Source organism: Lithobates pipiens, unplaced genomic scaffold, assembly GCF_037356315.1.
Source record: "Lithobates pipiens isolate NorthernLeopardFrog02 unplaced genomic scaffold, aLitPip1_a1.2 Scaffold_1, whole genome shotgun sequence".
Classification (NCBI taxonomy): Eukaryota; Metazoa; Chordata; class Amphibia; order Anura; family Ranidae; genus Lithobates; species Lithobates pipiens.
Genome location: NW_027507685.1, coordinates 131,964,243 through 131,983,651, shown reverse-complemented (window position 1 = coordinate 131,983,651; position 19,409 = coordinate 131,964,243). Strand labels below are relative to the sequence as shown.

The 19,409-nt window shown below is 43.9% G+C and overlaps 1 protein-coding gene across 1 annotated transcript in view; it reads left to right on the top strand.

The window, feature by feature from the left end:
* Nucleotides 1-2,055: 2,055 nt before the first annotated feature.
* LOC143974981 (inter-alpha-trypsin inhibitor-like) overlaps nt 2,056-19,409 on the top strand; it is a 53,631-nt gene continuing 36,277 nt past the window's right edge. The window contains exon 1 of the mRNA XM_077476886.1: nt 2,056-2,235. Within this exon, the coding sequence (XP_077333012.1) occupies nt 2,122-2,235 (114 nt within the window). The 5' untranslated portion in view covers nt 2,056-2,121. The remainder of the gene's footprint in view (nt 2,236-19,409) is intronic.

The window sequence follows — 19,409 nt, the reverse complement described above, 5'->3', positions numbered from 1 at the left end:
GGCATGTAAGTATGCTTAAGGCTGCTCTTACTTCCTCTAGTGGTATAAACCAGGTAAGACATACAACTACTCAATGAAGAAATCCATAATATATAATTTATATAGGATTAACTTCCCTTACCTGTCCTCGCCGCAGGAATTGCTGAAAACAGACAGATTCCAGCCTTCACCCATCACGGTGGGCAGAGTTGTGCCAACCTTCAGGATTTTTTGGGTTCCTTCTCAGAGGAACCTCTTACCTGGACCTTGTAAAAGACTCTGCCAGAAACTTTTGTGCCACTAAGTAAATAGTACACCAAGTCTGGATTTCCCAGAGCCCAGTCTTCCAATAGGAGAGGACTTACAGGCAAAACCTCGTTTCTTCGGATGACGAGGCCCGGGTACCATACCATCTTGGGAGTCAAAATATCGGCCCGAGATATGGATTCGGTTATTGTAGCCCTTAGGCCCCTGCAGGGACCTGCACAGAGCTTTCTTCATAGCACATGTTTTACGTGACCAATCACCATAGACACTGGCGAAAAAATTGAGGTGCCTCCCATATGGGAGGGGTTATATAGGGGAGGAATTCTCCTTAATTGAGGGTTAACCAGTGTCCAATCACCAGAGGTGCCTATATAACCCACTATGTAATGAAGCTCCTGTGTCCCGTGATGTATGATCAAGAAAAAAGTGCTAAAGTTGGTGTCCCTGGGAGGAATAGTGCCCCATCATTGGTGTCAGTGGAAGAAATAGTTCCCTATCATTGGTGTCAGTGGAAGGAAAAGTGCCCCTTTGTTGGTGTCAGTGGGTGAAATAGTGACCTTTTGTTTGTGTCAGTGCTGCCTCTGCAAACAAAACACTTCCAACTGAGAAGCTTCCCCATCTTTTAGCATGCAGCAACAGCCCTGAAGAAGGGGTAGTCCTTGTCCCTCCAAAATCCATTGGCTCGATGTACTTGCTGCTTTTTTTAAATAAATGCCCTCTAACTCACCTTCCAATCTGCATATCATTGGACTCCAGGCGCTCCTTTCTACCTACCTTTTTTGGTGTCAGTGGGAGAAATAGTTCACTATTTTTGGTATCAGAGGGAAGAATAGTGCCCAATTGTCTGTGTCAGTGGAAGAAATGGTTTCCCATTATTTGGTGTCATTGGGGATAATAGTCCCCTCTTGTTTTTGTCAGGGGAAGGGATAGTGTCCCATAGTTTGTGTCATTGGGGAGAATAGTTTCCCCTTGTTTGTGTCAGTGGAAGAAAGTGTGCCCCATCATTGGTGTCAATGGGAGGAATTGTGCCTAATTGTGGTGTAAGTGGGAGGAGTTTTACTGGAAGAATATTTATATATCAAGGTCTTTTACCTCTTTTGGTCTGATGAGAACCTCCAAGGCCCAACATAGCTAACATCCTTCAATATGTGGTGGGTTGTGAGGCATAGTGGGTGCAAAGATGGTGAAGGTCAGTGGGCGCCAGACACTTCTTGGATGTAAAAGAGGTTTTATTTCTTTTGACAGTCTTCAGCTGGCAGAACCATCACTTCTGGTTGGACTGCAAGCCACAATCCCAACCCTGCGCTGCTCTCAACAATTCTGGATAGGTCCTCACACAGCCTAGTAGCCAGAAGCCCCTAGGATAGGCCCAATCTCCGGCCTAGCAGCCCCGGGTGCACGACACGCATCCACCCAGTCAGCCATCCAGGTGGCACAGAACACAGATCACCTGACCTCACCTGAATATATAGGCTCTCCCCGCCAGCCAAGGGATTCAAGAAAACCCCTGCCCATTGTCTGGGGCACCCACATACCCATAACCTGACCTTGGGTTGCCCTTCTCGTATCTAGTCCCATCAAGTACCCAGCCACCTAATGTTAGAAGAGAAAGGTGCAACAAGGCCAAGCTTAGGGAGAAATCAATCGATCCCTATACATCGACCAAGATAACTACTCTTGGCAAGTAAATTTGTGAGGAGCTCCCTGACTAAACTACAGAGTGCTACATTTATTTTGTTACTGTTCAATGTTTCTGAGGAAATGTTAATCATTAGACAAAGTTCTTTACTCAGACAGACTACAGCTGTCAAACCTTTATAAACAGATTGGGGAAGATACGTTACCAGCACAGAAGAGGGACTGCCAATACCAAACATGAAGATGTTTCTACTTTTCTTTTCTGCCCTGCTAACAGAAGTGACCGGTAACCCTGTTGAGACAGGGACAGAAATGTTCTACCCAATAGCGGAGAATTTTGACGTCATCAAGGTAAATGTCATACATTATTTTATATCTATAACTAAAGTTGGTAAACTCTTAAATTTACCAAACATGTTACAATCTCACTGTACAATCTTTGTACAATCAACTTTAGATTTACCAAAACTATGTTGGATGAGCACCCACCTAAGCACCCGAGAAACTTCTATCCAATCAGCAAGGCCCTTGCACTACACAGTTTTTTGTATAGAGTATGGTCAGCTTCTGATCTACTATCTGACTGTACAATCTCCTTTAGATCTACCATTCACTATATAGTGCATAGGCCTGCCTGATTTGACACAAACTGAATAGATTGTTTACTCTCATATTACATAGTTCTGATAAATCTAAAGGTGCAGAGATTGTCCAATCAGGTTCTATAGTGTATATCCAGCTTAACCACTTCCCGACCAGCGCACGACGATGTACGTCGACAGCATGGCACGGGCAGGCATATTGGCGTACATGTACGTCCAATTTTCGTTGCCGCCGTGCCATCGGGAGCGCGCCGCCGGCGGCGCGCTCCCGCGCTGGTCGGGACCCCCGTGAGTCCAGTCGCGGGACCCGCGGACTCGATCGCCGCGGGCATCCCCGCGATCGTCTCACGGAGCGGCCGAATGGAGGAAATGCTGTATAAACAACATTTTCCCATTCTGCCTAGCAACTAGTGACGCTGATCTCTGCTCCATGTGATTGGAGCAGAGATCAGTGTACACTAAATGAAAGCCCAACCCCCCCACAGTTAGTAACACACCCCTAGGAACACTTAACCCCTACACTGCCACCCACAGGTTAACCCTTTCACTGCCAGTATCATTTACACAGGAATCACTGCATTTATATAGCAGTGATTACTGTATAAATGACAATGGTCCCAAAAATGTGTCAAAAATGTCCGATGGGTCCCCGACAATGTCGCAGTCACAATAAAAATCGCAGATCGCCGCCATTACTAGTAAAAAAAAAATAATAAAAAATTATTAATAAAAATGCTATAAAACTATCCCTATTTTGTAAACGCTATAACTTTTGCGCAAACCAATCAATAATCGCTTATTGCAATTTTTTTTACCAAAAATATGTAGAAGAATACGTATCGGCCTAAATTGAGGGAAAAAAAATGTTTTTTTATATATTTTTGGGGGATATTTATTATAACAAAAAAGTAAAAAATAATGCGTTTTTTTCAAAATTGTCGCTCTATTTTTGTTTATAGCGCAAAAAATAAAAACCGCAGGGGTGATCAAATACCACCAAAAGAAAGCTCTATTTGTGGGAAAAAAAGGACGTCAATTTTGTTTGGGAGCCACGTCGCATGACCGCGCAATTGTCAGTTAAAGCGACGCAGTGCCGAATCGCAAAAAGTGGTCTGGTCTTTGACCAGCAAATTGGTCCGGTCTGAAAGTGGTTAAAGAAGATTGTACAATCAGATTGTAATGTGTTTGGTGAGCTTTAGTGATCACTTGGATTTCTTCATGGATGGCTCCTAACTCATAGTTTCATCTTCCTCAAAACCACACCACATATTGAATTGCAGCATCTTTATTGAGCAACTAGTTTACAATGAACCCAACATCATGTATATTTTTCCAGGTTAGATAACCGGCATACTAAGCATTGTTTAAATTAAACTCTAAAGTTAGCCAATGTTTCAATAATCTGTATAAAACCTGTCAGATTATTGTCCAGTTGTATCAATCAAATAAAGTATTGCATTTACATCAAGGTAGTTGTAAGAAGCATGTATAAAACAAGCCGGCCGGTTGTAACAAGAACGTCCGTCCTTTTGGGATCACATGGCATCAGCGTGGTGGCATCAGCACGTCGCTCCTCCTGGCGCGTATCGTCACAAGCTGACGTCGTCACTTAAATTGCTGTGGAGGGTTCCGGACCTAACCTCTAACATGAGTTCAGCAGTGGTCTATGGATTACAGATTTGGTGAGAGTTGCCATTTGGATAAAGTCCCTTGCTGGGTATAAGCCACAAGTAATTGTGACATTCCATAATAGGAGGTCACCATCAGCTGGTAAGCGAGCATTTCTTGTGGTGGAGGTTCCACTTTTATCCTGTGGTTGTTAGATACTAATATTTTGGAAGGACACTCTATCCAACTTGGATTTGTTTCACTGTTCATATTGTGAATACTGGCTATCATAATAGGATAAGCAATTCACATTTGGGACTAATTCACACTTCTTTCACAACTATTTATAATTTGTCACATGTTTGTTTGAAAGTAGCGTAACTCTATTTATCGCCATAGTTCCTAGCTATGTTTGCCTAAGTTTACCTTTGTCATTCGGGAATTTTAGTACAAGTCAATACTATTCTCAGTTACATCATGATACGCACCTGGGTGGAAAATTGGACACTCATTCGTCCTGACTTACTCATAGTGTGTACTAGGCTTAAAGCGGTTATAAAGGCAAAAGTTTTTTTTATCTTAACCACTTGCCGACCACTGTCAGCAAATATACGTCGGCAGAATGGCATGGCTGGGCAAAGTAACGTACCCATACGTTACTTTAAATTTCCCACCATGCGCGCGTGCCTGCCATGAGCTCGGTGACCATGCCTGCGGGACCCACAGACACGATCGCCATGGGGATACCCGCGATCGTGTCATGGAGCTGAAGAATGGGGAGATGCCGATGTAAACAGCATCTCTCCGTTCTGCCTAATGACAGGACACTGATCGCCTGCTCCCTGTCATCAAGAGCAGCGATCAGTGTCATGTCACACACAACCCATCCCCCAGACAGTTAGAAACACTCCCCTAGGACACACTTAAGCCCTCCCCGTCCCCTAATGGTTAACCCCTTCACTGCCAGTGACATTTTTACAGTAATCAATGCAATTTTATAGAATTGATCGCTGTATTAATGCCAATGGTCCCAAAAATGTGTCAAAATTGTGATCACCGCCATTACTAGTAAAAAAATAAATAAAAAAATATTAATAAAAATGCCATAAACTATCCTCTATTTTGTAGACGCTATAACGTTTGCGGAAACCAATCAATAAACGTTTATTATGATTTTTTTTTTTTTTTTTTACCAAAAATATGTAAAGACTACGTATCAGCCTAAACTGAGGGAAAAAAAATTATACATATTTATTTTTAAGGCAAAAAGTAAAAAATAATGTGTTTTTTTTTTTAAATTGACGCTTTTTTGTTTATAGCACAAAAAATAAAAACCGCAGAGGTGATCAAATACCACCAAATGAAAGCTCTATTTGTGGGAAAAAAAGGACATCAATTTTGTTTGGGAGCCACATCACACAATTGTCAGTTAAAGCGATGCAGTGTCGAATCTCAAAAACTGCTCTGGTCAGGAAGGGGGGTAAATCCTTCCTGGACTGAAGTGGTTAAAGTATAACTAAAGGCAAGAAGGTAAAAAAGTAGTGATGCGCGGTACTATAACAGGGATTTTAAGCCTAGGAGGCTAGTATATTCTATAGGCACTAAGATTGTAGGTGATATATATACTAACGTATAAAGTAAAGGAAGGTATATAAAAAGTTGTGCGTGTTTTATGCGGGGGTGGTAGGGGACCCTCACCACTATAACATGATAATATTCGGGATAAGAGACAAATGTAATAAACAAGTATAAAGAAAGAAAGAATCACAATACTTAAAACTAGTGATCCCTAATGCGATTTTTTAAAACTGACAGAATCGCATAAAGTGCCAGTGCTAGACGATAAATAGAACCATGAGGGTATCTACTACACCATAAAGTAAATAAAACAATATACATAAAGCAGTCATAAAGAATCGTGATTCGCAATGCGATTTGTTCAAGCTGACAAAATCGCATAAAGTGCCAGTGCTAAACGGTGAATTGGTACATAAAATACTCTGCTACCCCATAAGGTAAATTAAACAATATACATAAAGCAGTCACCAACTCAATAAATCATTTGTGCAGGGAGTGGTTGGTTGTAGTTGACAGGAATCGCATAAAGTGCTAGTGCCAAAAAAAGTTGTAGAACAAAATCCGTGCAGGTGTCCTCTACCATAAAATAATCAGAACAATATTTATGCGACAGTGAGCAGCTCAATAATTCAATTGTGCAAAAAGTGACAGAAAATCAAAATAAACGCATAAGCAATGTTGGTGTTAAGGGAGTAAAGGAAATCCCTCAAAATTATCAAAAAGCTGTGTACAATACCTAAAAGAAATTATATATAAAGATTGAACAATAACATTTATCGGAATGTGTCCATTCTGCTTTGTGCGATAACCAGTGGCGATTATGTCAAAAGTCGCATATATCAACAAATCGCATACAGTGCTGGTGTCTGAATATATGTGCACAGAGCAATATAATCGGTGATGGTGGTGATAGAGGTGAATATATCCCACGTGGTCCTGTGTGGTCGGAATATGGGTGTCCCCTTACCTTACAGCTGTAAGGTAACAGCATGTGATATATATATCCTCAGGACTCCTGGTACTCTTTATCCCTCGAGGTCTTGTCCCGGTATCCCCAGATCCTGGCGTCTCCTGCCTATTACGCTGTGTTGGTCCCTTTAAGTATTTGCTCAGCAGCACTCAGCGTGGGGGGGTTACCTCGGCAATTGGTGTGTATGTAAGGGGTTAAAGAAATGAGGAGGAAGGGAGCCCCATAGTGTAGTAATTTTTAACAAATATAATGATTTTATTACAGCAAAAGATTTGGTACTCACAAACAGACAGATTTCTTATGCAGTGTATAAACGAGCCTCGAGCTCGATTGCGTTACTTCCGGTAGCGTCCCGACGCGTGTTCGTCACGGTCACGTGACTTCATCAGGGGATGACTAGTGCTCAAGGAAGTATCTTTAAATAGAGACAGTAATAGCTCATTTGGCGGCCATTTTGGGGAAGACCCGGAAGTATCCCGGCGTCCATTTTGCGGTCTACATGGTCGCCGGAAGTGTGCGGGCGGCCATTTTTTTGGTTATTCCACCGTTTTTTGTCATGTTTATGGCCGGAAATGGCTGCATGGCCATTTTTTTGGAGGTGTCTCCAGCCCCATATCCTAATTTACATAGGAATGTCACCGCCCCCCTTAGTAACAAGCGTTCTTAATTACAGATGGAAACATGGGGGAATGCTTTAAAGTATGTAATACGAGCTGCAAGCTAAACCTAGAGTGTAGGTGCCAGACACACCATTCATTTAAAATTATTGTTTTAAATGAGTTTAGAGAAAACAGGTGCTGGTAAACAATGTCTGAAAAATATTAAATTTATATTACTGAGAAAATACTATAGAAATTCATAATATAAAATTACATATAGAAAAAATAAAAAAAGGTATGTAAAATTTAAAGATTTTACCATATATTTATTTATGCGTAGATTTAAGTATAAAGAAGGTTTATGGTTCCTATTTAAGGTAATGGTGACACGAATGAAATTAGGCTAAGATAATTTATATAGCATTTTTTAATGAGCGTAAAAATGATTAATATTATAATTTTATCAAAAATGGGTAGAATTTTTTCTATTAAAATCCGAAAAAACTTAATTAAAAATATAGAGATAAAATAAATATAAAAATAAAATAAAAATAAAAAGCGAGGGAAATAATTCCCAATGCTGCCGGAAATGACGTATGGAGCAAAATCTAAAAATACATTCAGGGTAATTGGAACATAAAAATCAAGTACATAGAGAAAATGTACATATATGTGCACACACATACGTATATGCCTGTACTTGTCACCACCGTGATTGGATACGACCCGGTGACCCACAAAGTGCATACATTAAAAATATCCAAACCTATATATAACGAGAGGTGCTCTAGGAGAGAGATAAGGGGGCATCAAGAGTAGGGGGTGAGAGAAAGGCGGTATATGGGCTATAAAAAAATTTGGTAAGACAATCTAAAAAAATCTAAAAGAATCTGAAGAAATCGCCGAGAGTTGAAGGAAGGTTAAAAGTCGCTAATAAAACAATTCAAGTCAAATTCCACGTTGAGGCCCTTTGGCGTGAATGTGTCTAGTGTAAATATCCATTTGGACTCGATTTGGCTGAGGGTTCTTACTTTGTGTCCCCCTCTCCAATGTTTAACATAGGGCTCAATCCCCCAGAATTTGAGTTGGGAGGGGTCTTTCTTATGATATACCGCAAAGTGCCTTGATACGCTGTGTTTATCAAATCCCTTTAATATGTTCTTCACATGTTCTTTCACGCGTACCTTAAGCGGTCTCTTAGTACGGCCAATGTATTGGAGGCCGCAGCTGCATTCTAATGTGTATACCACTCCAATCGTATTACAACAGATAAATTCTTTAATGTCATAGCTATTGCCTGTGCTGGTTGAAGTGAATTATTTTTTCTTTTCATTAGGGCGCTTTGTTCTGGTGCATGCGTAGCATCGTTTGCAGGGAAAAAATCCCTTTCCCGTGAAAAAGGAAAGACCCCTACTTGGTGGGTCTGGTATGTTCTTCACTATTTTATCTCTGATAGTGGGGGCTCACCTATAAACAAATTTTGGGCGAGTGGGCAAAATATCTTTTAAACATGTATCTGAGCGTAGTATCTCCCAATTGCGTTTAATGATTTTTTCAACCTGTTTGAACTGTACATTAAAGTCCAGGATGATCGGAATATTATCTTGTGTTGTCACATTATGGGGTTTGTTTTTGATGAGGTCTTTGCGATTTAATCTTGCTACTTCTGATATTTTCTTGTTGATAAACTCTTCTTCGTAGCCTTTTTCTATAAATTTTTGTTTCATATTTCTAGCTTGATCGAAAAAGTGTTCCTCCTTGTGCAATTGCGTCTCAGGCGCATGAGTTGGCCTTTTGGTATGTTGTATAGCCAATTCCTGTGGTGGCAGCTTTCCAATGGTAAATAACTATTACGGTCTACACTTTTAAAGTGTGTTTTAGAGAGAAGTGTTTTGTTCTCGTGTTATTTCCAGATCTAAGAAAGTGATAGATTTGTTACTTATTTCCCACAATAGTTTTATATTCCTGTTGTTCTCATTTAGCTTCTCCAGGAAAGTAGTCAATTTTGATCGTTCGCCTTTCCACAGGATGATCACGTCATCGATATATCTCCGATATGTAAACAGTTCGCTTGGAGGTTTAGCAAACACTTCTTCTTCCTCCCATTGTGACATAAAGAGGCCTGCAACGCTAGGGGCGAATTTCGCTCCCATAGCTACGCCCGTCTTTTGGTGGTAATAATTTCTATTGTACCAGAAGTAGCTGTTTTTGAGGCAGAAATCTAGACATTTTATAAGGAATTTTCTCTGAGAGCAGGGGAGGTCTGTGTATTTCCGTAGTCCCCATTTTGTTGCCTCACAAGCTTGGTGGTGCAGGATTATTGTATATAATGAGGCTACGTCTGCCGTAGCAAGCCACCAGGGTCCCTCTTCTGTTGGTATACTATCTATAATTTGTAGTATGTGCTTGGTGTCTCTCAGGTATGCACGTGTCTTCTGTACAGCCGGCTGCAGATAGTAGTCGATATATTGCCCCATTCTCGCTGTCAAAGAGTCAATGCCATTCACTATTGGTCTGGGAGGTGGGTTTTCTCTATCTTTGTGGATTTTCGGAAGAGAGTAAATGATTGGAGTTCTACATGCCTCGGGTATTAAATATTTGGCTTCTTTCTTATTGAGTATATCCTTCTAAATGTACCACTTGTTCAAGTGCTTTCCTGCATTTGAAAACTGGATTGCTCAACAATCGGACATATGTGTCCTTATCTTCAAGTAGAGAGTTCATATTTGCATTATATTGCTCTTTAGACAGTATTACGATGCCCCCTCCTTTATCTGCTGGTCGTATGACCAGGTCTTTCCTTTTCGATAATTTCCGAATACCGCTTTTAATATGTTTCGGTTCATCACTTCCTTGAGCACTAGTCATTCCCTGATGAAGTCACGTGACCGTGACGAACACGCGTCGGGACGCTACCGGAAGTGACGCAATCGAGCTCGAGGCTCATTTATACACTGCATAAGAAATCTGTCTGTTTGTGAATACCAAATCTTTTGCTGTAATAAAATCATTATATTTGTTAAAAATTACTACACTATGGGGCTCCCTTCCTCCTCATTTCTTTAACCCCTTACATACACACCAATTGCCGAGGTAACCCCCCCACGCTGAGTGCTGCTGAGCAAATACTTAAAGGGACCAACACAGCGTAATAGGCAGGAGACGCCAGGATCTGGGGATACCGGGACAAGACCTCGAGGGATAAAGAGTACCAGGAGTCCTGAGGATATATATATCACATGCTGTTACCTTACAGCTGTAAGGTAAGGGGACACCCATATTCCGACCACACAGGACCACGTGGGATATATTCACCTCTATCACCACCATCACCGATTATATTGCTCTGTGCACATATATTCAGACACCAGCACTGTATGCGATTTGTTGATATATGCGACTTTTGACATAATCGCCACTGGTTATCGCACAAAGCAGAATGGACACATTCCGATAAATGTTATTGTTCAATCTTTATATATAATTTCTTTTAGGTATTGTACACAGCTTTTTGATCATTTTGAGGGATTTCCTTTACTCCCTTAACACCAACATTGCTTATGCGTTTATTTTGATTTTCTGTCACTTTTTGCACAATTGAATTATTGAGCTGCTCACTGTCGCATAAATATTGTTCTGATTATTTTATGGTAGAGGACACCTGCACGGATTTTGTTCTACAACTTTTTTTGGCACTAGCACTTTATGCGATTCCTGTCAACTACAACCAACCACTCCCTGCACAAATGATTTATTGAGTTGGTGACTGCTTTATGTATATTGTTTAATTTACCTTATGTGGTAGCAGAGTATTTTATGTACCAATTCACCGTTTAGCACTGGCACTTTATGCGATTTTGTCAGCTTGAACAAATCGCATTGCGAATCACGATTCTTTATGACTGCTTTATGCATATTGTTTTATTTACTTTATGGTGTAGTAGATACCCTCATGGTTCTATTTATCGTCTAGCACTGGCACTTTATGCGATTCTGTCAGTTTTAAAAAATCGCATTAGGGATCACTAGTTTTAAGTATTGTGATTCTTTCTTTCTTTATACTTGTTTATTACATTTGTCTCTTATCCCGAATATTATCATGTTATAGTGGTGAGGGTCCCCTACCACCCCCGCATAAAACACGCACAACTTTTTATATACCTTCCTTTACTTTATACGTTAGTATATATATCACCTACAATCTTAGTGCCTATAGAATATACTAGCCTCCTAGGCTTAAAATCCCTGTTATAGTACCGCGCATCACTACTTTTTTACCTTCTTACTCTGTTACTGGGACTCAAGCACCCCACCTCAGTGTATGCAGCAGTACGAATACTAGATTCTTTCCTGATTAGGCGCAGGAATAACCTTTTCTTATTCACCTTTATAACTAAAGGCAATACTGTTTTTTTTTTCGTTTTGGATAGAGTGGAGAGGGATTAGAACATCTGTACAATTTTATTGCTGTCTGTGCCCCTGTTAAAATGATTGTAAAGGCTGTTTTTTTTTCTACAAAAATAAGAAACGTGTTATACTTACCTCCTCTGTGCAATGGTTTTGCACAGAGCAGCCCAGATCCTCCTCTTCTCAGGTCCCTCTTCTGTGATCCTGGCCCCTCCCTCCTGTTCAGTGCCCCCACAGCAAGCAGCTTGCTATCGGGGCACCTGAGCCGAGTCACAGCTCCCTGTGTCCATTCAGAGATGGCCCTGCAGCCTCTCTCCCCTCATTGGCTAGCGGACTCTGATTGACAGTAGCGGCAGCCAATAATGCCGCTGCTGTGTCTCAGGCAATCAGGAGGAAGAATCTCGGAAAGCTGAGACACTCGTGGACACCGCTGGACAGAGAGAGGGCTCAGGTAAGTGTTGGAGGGCTGCTGAACACAGAAGGCTTTTTATCCTAATGCAACCCCTGGAAATTCATCCTCTCTATTTGTCCTGTTACATTATCATTGAAAGTGAAAGTAAATGTAGCACTACCCCCGTAGGAGCTGCTAATAAACATTTGATTCTGCACCCTGCCTCTAAACCCCAAGAACAGTCTCAATCCCTCTGGCACACCTTGGTAAAATTTGTATGGGACCCAGCAATAGGGAGAAACACAGTAATGACAACTCATAAAAATGGGATTTTTATATACAGCTTACCTGTAAAATCATTTTCTTGAGAGTACATCACGGGACACAGGAGCTTCATTACATAGTGGGTTATATAGGCACCTCTGGTGATTGGACACTGGTTGACCCCAATTAAGGAGAATTCCTCCCCTATATAACCCCTCCCATCTGGGAGGCACCTCAGTTTTGTAGCAAAGCAATAAGAAACCACGTAAAACCCAAGAGGGGCGGGAGCCCCGTGTCCCGTGATGTACTCTCAAGAAAAGGATTTTACAGGTAAGCTGAATATAAAAATCCCATTTTCTTGATCATACATCACGGGACACAGGAGTTTCATTACATAGTGGGATGTCCCATAGCAATGCTCAGATTGAGGGGAGGGAGACACAGATCATAAATATAGGCCGCCAGGGACCGGAGGACCTAAACTGCAGCCTGCAGTACACTGCGCCCGAAGGCGATATCCTCTTGCCCTCTGACATCCACCTGATAGAATCTGGTGAATGTGTGGACTGATGACCAAGTCGCAGCCTTACAGATCTGAGCCAGGGAGGCCTGGTGATGCACTGCCCAAGAAGCACTAACAGCCCTAGTAGAGTGCGCTTTCACCCGAAAAGGAGGAATCTTCCCCTTTAAACCATAGGCCTGAGAGATAACTTGCCTGATCCATCTTGAGAGAGTGGATTTTGACGCCACCTGGCCCTTTCTAGGGCCTTCCGGCAGAATAAATAAACAATCAGTTTTTCTTATCTGAGTAGTTGCTTGAAGATAAATACTGATTGCTCTAACCACATCTAAAGTGTGTAAAGATTCTTCTTCTGTGGATTGAGGGTCCGGAAAAAAGGATGGTAGGATTACATCCTGATTCAAATGGAAACCCAAAACCACCTTAGGCAGAAAGGACCTGTTGGGACGCATGACCACTCGGTCCTTATGGATAATTAAATACGGCTCCTTACTGGAAAGAGCTGCCAACTCTGATACTCTTCTAGCCGTAGATATGGCTACTAAGAAGACCAGCTTTTTAGTCAGGAGAGCTAAAGAAGCCAGGTGTAAAGGTTCAAATGGTTGCCCCTGTAAGGCCGAGAGAACCAAATTCAGATCCCATGGGCATACCGGAGGTTTAACTGGCGGTTTTGTCCGCATAGCCCCCTGGATAAAAGCCCGTACTAGGGAATGTGATGCAAGCGTTTTTTGAAAAAATACAGACAGGGCTGAAATCTGCACTTTGATAGTGCTTATTGCCAAATTCATTTCCAGGCCTGACTGGAGAAAGGCCAAGATTCTGTTAATGACATACTTTCTAGGATGCCATTTCCTGAGTTCACACCAGGAAACATATGTCCTCCAGATCTTGTAATAAACAAGTCTGGAGGCCGGCTTTCTGGCATTGACCAGAGTAGAAAGGACTGGCCCCGAAAGGCCACGGTCTCTCAGAATGTGGGTCTCAGCAGCCAGACCGTCAAATTCACACTGCGTAAAGCAGGATGGTAGATTGGACCCTGTGAGAGCAGATCTGGCCGGAGAGGGAGGGTCCATGACCTGCCTACTGCCAACCTCATGATTTCTGCGTACCATGGTCGCCTGGGCCAAGCCGAGGCCACCAAAAGGACCGACTTTGTCTCCCTCTTGACCCTTCCCAGGAACCGCGACAGAAGCAGGCTCGGGGGGAAGGCATAGATCAGATTGTACTGATCCCAGGGAACTGTCAGAGCATCTGACCCCTGAGCAAGTGCATCTCTTGTCCTTGACACAAACTTGTCCAGCTTCCTGTTGAACCTGGAAGCAAACAGATCTACGTCTGGAGTACCCCACTTGTGACATATGTTCTGAAACACGTCGGGGTGCAGAGCCCATTCTCCTGGGCACAACTGCTGGCGGCTGAGAAAATCCGCCTGCCAATTCTCCACTCCTGGGATGAAGACTGCAGAAAGACACGGAACATGCTTTTCTGCCCAGACAAGTATGCGATTCACCTCTTTTTGGGCCACCAGACTTCTGGTACCGCCCTGGTGATTGATATAAGCCACTGCAGTGGCATTGTCGGACTGAACCCGAACTGGGAAACCTCGCAGTCTGTAAGACCACTCTATGAGTGCCATGTAAACTGCCCGGATCTCTAAGATATTTATGGGCAGTAGATTCTCGGTCGCAGACCATTTCCCCTGCGAGCATGTTTCCTCCAATACAGCTCCCCAGCCTGTCAGGCTGGCATCTGTTGTGATAATCTTCCATGAGAGAGGAAGAAAGGTTTTGCCCTTCAGCAAATTCTTGGTTTGTAACCACCAGACAAGACTCTTGCGTGTCCCTGGGGATAGACGCATAGGAAGATCCAGAGATTGGGGCTTCCTGTTCCAAGCCGCAAGGATGCATCCTTGTAAAGGCCTTGAATGGAACTGGGCGAATGGGACGGCCTCGAAGGAGGCGACCATCTTCCCTAACAGTCTCATGCACAACTGAATGGAGGAAGATCTTCTGCCCAGAATCAGGCGCACCAGATCCCCAATGGCCAAGGCTTTTAGCCTTGGAAGAAACACCCTGCCCTGAGCGGTGTCGATGATCATACCTAGGTATTCCAACCTGGTAGTCAGTTGTAGGGACGACTTTTCTAGGTTTATAATCCAACCTAGGCGTTCTAGGTGTTCTAGCGTTTTGGTGACGTTGCGACTTAGGAATGCTGCAGTTTTCTCCATGAGAAGCAAGTCGTCTAGATAAGCCATGACGGCTATGCCCTGAGCTCTTAAGTTTGCTAAGAGAGGGTCTAGAATCTTTGTGAAGACTCGAGGGGCTGTAGCAAGCCCGAACGGCAAGGCCACAAATTGAAAATGGCGCCGCTCTACCGCGAACCTTAGGAATTTTTGGTGTGCGGGAAAAATTGGCACATGGAGATATGCATCCTTGATATCTATTGATGCCATTAATTCTCCTCCTTGCAGGGAGGAGACCACAGTGTGGATTGACTGCATTCGGAAGGACCGGATGTGTAAAAACCGGTTCAGGTCTTTCAGATCCAAGATAGGTCTGACACTTCCACTTGGTTTTGGAACGGTGAAGAGATTTGAGTAAAACCCCAAACCCTGATCTTTCGGGTTCACTTCTACTATCACACCCTGGGATAGTAACTGATCTAAGGCCAGAAATAGCGGTTTTTGCTTTACTGGATCCCTGGGGATCCTTGACCTTAGGAAACGAGAAGGTGGAATCTCCTGAAACTCTAGCTTGTAGCCCAGAGATACTGAAGAGATCACCCACTTGTCCTGGATCTCTTCCCGCCAGGCGCCTGCAAACTGCAGGAGCCTTCCCCCCACTCTGCCGAGCGGGGACGCCCCTTCACAAGGAAGTTTTTGGGCTCTGCTTGGCAGGCTTTCGCCCCCAAGTCTTTTTCTGTCCCTGGGCTTGGCCTTGAGCCTTTCTGGTAGAGGAGGACTGAGAAGGCCGTCGCCACTGTTTAGAGCTTGATGCTTCGGGAGAGAGAGCACGCCTGAATGAAGGACGCTTGCTCTTTTTGACTGGAAGGAGAGTAGATTTTCCTCCTGAAATATTTTGGACGAACTTATCTAGTTCTTCTCCAAACAAACTCTCCCCTTTAAACGGGAACCCAGTCAAATGCTTCTTGCATGACAGCTCAGCTGCCCAATTCTTTAGCCATAGGGCCCTTCGCATGTGAACCAACATGAGAGACAAACGTGATGCTTGTTGGACGGAATCCAAAATCGCATCAATTATGAAACACAGAATGTGAGGCAATTCTGCATAATTTTCTACTTCCTCACTGGGAAGGAGCCCAAGCATCTGTTTAACCTGTTCCTTGAGGAACTGACACAACCCCACGGCTGCGACTGTAGGTTGCACCATAGTGCCAGCCATGGAAAAGGAGGCTTTTAATAAGGTTTCCAGCTTTTTATCAGTTGGATCCTTGAATACCTGCGCATTATCCAAAGGACAAGTTAGGTTCTTATTCACACAAGAAACAGCCGCATCGACAGATGGGACCCCCCCACTTCTTGGTGAAACTTTCCTCCACAGGATAATGCATAGAAAACCTTTTAGGAGGAGCAAACAAACAGTTTATCGGGATGTCCCCAATCCTCATACATCAATTTATCCATTAAAGGATGAATTGGGAAGGAATAGGCAGTCTGTGGGGCTTTCCTGACTCCCAGGGAAGAGACAGAGGACGTAGCGACTTCAGCAGCAGGCATTCTGAATGTGGTACGCACCAATTCAGTATAATACTGCACCTGTTTTCTGAGCGCCTGGGAGGAGGGGACTATCTCCTCTTCCTCTGACTCATCCGACTGCTCATGATCCCTATCCAAAGATAGGGATCCCTCCTCATTTTCAGAAGAATCATCTGAGAGAGGGATATCAGCAGAGGGAGGGGATCTACCCCTTTTCCTGCTATCTTTTAAGGAAGCAGAAATAAAATTCATGATTCTCCCTTCAAAACCCTCCAATGTAGCCTTAAGGGAGTCCTCAGTGACATAAACCGGGGCTGCGACATTAGGAGAGGCTGCAAAACCCGACAGGGGCACTGACTCGTCTTGAGAGGCTGGCTCCAGTCTTGCAGGGGGGGATGGTAATTTTTTTTACAAATAACGTGGTGGTTTATTGAGAATACGAAAAAAGAATATACAGACATTGGTCAATACATGAATTGTAACAGCAAGAGAATACAAGGAGAACACATGTTGTGTGATAGGGGGGGCGCAAGTCCCCAAAATATCAACCGGAGCAAGAAACAGAAAAATATAAAAAAAAACATACATAGCAGAGGGAACAATTCCACAAGGTGAATCCAGAGAAGCACTACATCAGGGGATCTCCAGGGCTATCATGAAAGTATACCTTGCAGTGTTATCATAGTGCAGCACAGTCCCAACCCTCCTCGATTCAATTATGCAGGATCTTCTAGCTCCTGCGGGGGAAGTTCATCACATGTGTCGGCATCGTTCAACCAGTCTCCCCAAACTTTAGTATATTTCGACTGACAGCCCCTATGGGCATAAAGTTCCTTCTTATATGGGAGTACATGGTTAATCGCAGCCACCCACTCCTGAGGCGTGGGGGGCTGGACTTGGAGCCATTTTCTCGCCACCAGCAACCTAGCCATAAACAGAGATTCATGTAGAAATATCTTGTGGTATTTGTCCGAGTCCGGATCAGGAAAAACTCCCAAAAGGCATTGTTTGGGGCATAGCGTCAGAGGTGATCCCATTCTGTCGTGGATAAATCTGACTATGTGAGACCAGAAACCCTGGATCACCGGGCAAGACCACAGTATATGAAAAAAGGTGCATTCCGAGCCGCCACATCTAGGGCAAAGGGGGCTGTAATCGGGTTTGTATTTGGCTATACGTGTCGGCGTCAGGTATGTTCTGTGCAGAATATTCAGGTGGGTGAAGCGGTCTGAAAGTCTGGGTGAGACCCTTTTGCCATTGTCCAAAGCTTCATCCCATTCATCGTCCTCAAGTCTCCCCACATCCTCCACCCATCTCCCCCTAAGGGCCTCTGCCAGTGCAACCGCCGGGGGTCTAATCAGAAGGTTGTATATACTAGAGATCAATTTGCGTGGATCCTGCCCCAACAGCACATCCACTATCGCCAAACTGTTCACCCCAGGTGGGGATTGCCCAAATTGTGCCTGAAGAGCATGGCGGAGTTGGAGGTACCTGTAGTGCATGGAGTTCGGGAGAGCAAATTCCTCCCTGAGCTCCTGAAACTATTTTAGCACCCTCCCACGATATAGATCAGAGATATAATTAATCCCATGCGCGAGCCATATCGAATAGCCAGGGAGCAGCCGCAATTCGCCCAAACCGGGGTTATCCCAAAGTGGGGTGTGGGAGTGGGCCTCAGGAAACGACAACCTTTTCCCAACCACCTCCCAAATCCTGCAGTGTGCGTAGAGTAGTCCCCTGCGATTCCCCCGAAACTCCGCCGAAGCACGGTCCCTAAATAGCAGCTGGAAGGGATGGGTAATCAAGTACCCACGCCTAGGGCAAATAAACGTTAGGTATCTGTCTCTGTCTTGTTTGTCCAGATGGTAAAAGTGGGACACTTGGGCCGCCAAGTAGTACAGGACAAAATCTGGCATGGCCGCCCCTCCCAGATCCCCAGGGCATTTTAATACTTGCCACGATAATTTATGCCGCTGTGAGCCCCATACAAAGGAATTTAACAGGGCTTCTATAGATTTAAACAGCCTCAGGGGTAAATAAACAGGGGAGTGCCAGAACACGTACAGAAACCCTGGCAGAATGATCATTTTCACCAGATTCGTTCGCCCCATAACGCCCAAAGGGAGCTTGGCCCATGTCTTAATTTTGGCCTTCATGGTAGCTATCAGGGGATCTATATTCAATCTTATATAATCCTCCGGGGATCTGGTGACAGAGACGCCCAAGTACTTTAACGTACTAACTCGTAAAAGGGGAGCAGAAGCCTCAATTTCAGAGGGGGCACCGATATCTATGGGTAGTATTTGGGATTTCTCCCAATTAATTTTAAGTCCCGAGTGTGTTCCAAATAATTGAATCGTTTCGAGAGCCGCCCGGAGGGAGGGGCCTGTATCCGCCAAATACAATAACATATCATCCGCATACAGACTGATCCTCTCCTCCAGGCTGCCACACTTAAGTCCCCTGATACCGGGGTGTCCCCTAAGGGCCGCCGCGAGTGGTTCTACCGCTATAGCATACAACAGCGGGGATAAGGGACAGCCCTGCCTAGTACCCCGAGAGAGAGGGAAAGGGGGCGACACCCGCCCATTAACCAAGATCCTGGCACAAGGGCCACTATACATAATGCAAATCCATTTGATAAAGCGGGGTCCGAAACCGAAGCGCTGTAGACAGCTCCATAAATACCGCCACTCCACTGAATCGAACGCTTTGGCTGCGTCCAGAGACACCACCGCTCTAGCTCCCACCAAATCATGCTGCGCTTGTAGGTTCATATGAAGCCTTCGTAAATTATAAGCCGTGTTTTTGGACGGCATGAACCCCGTCTGGTCGGGATGGATAAGGTCTAGGATAACCGCATTCAGACGG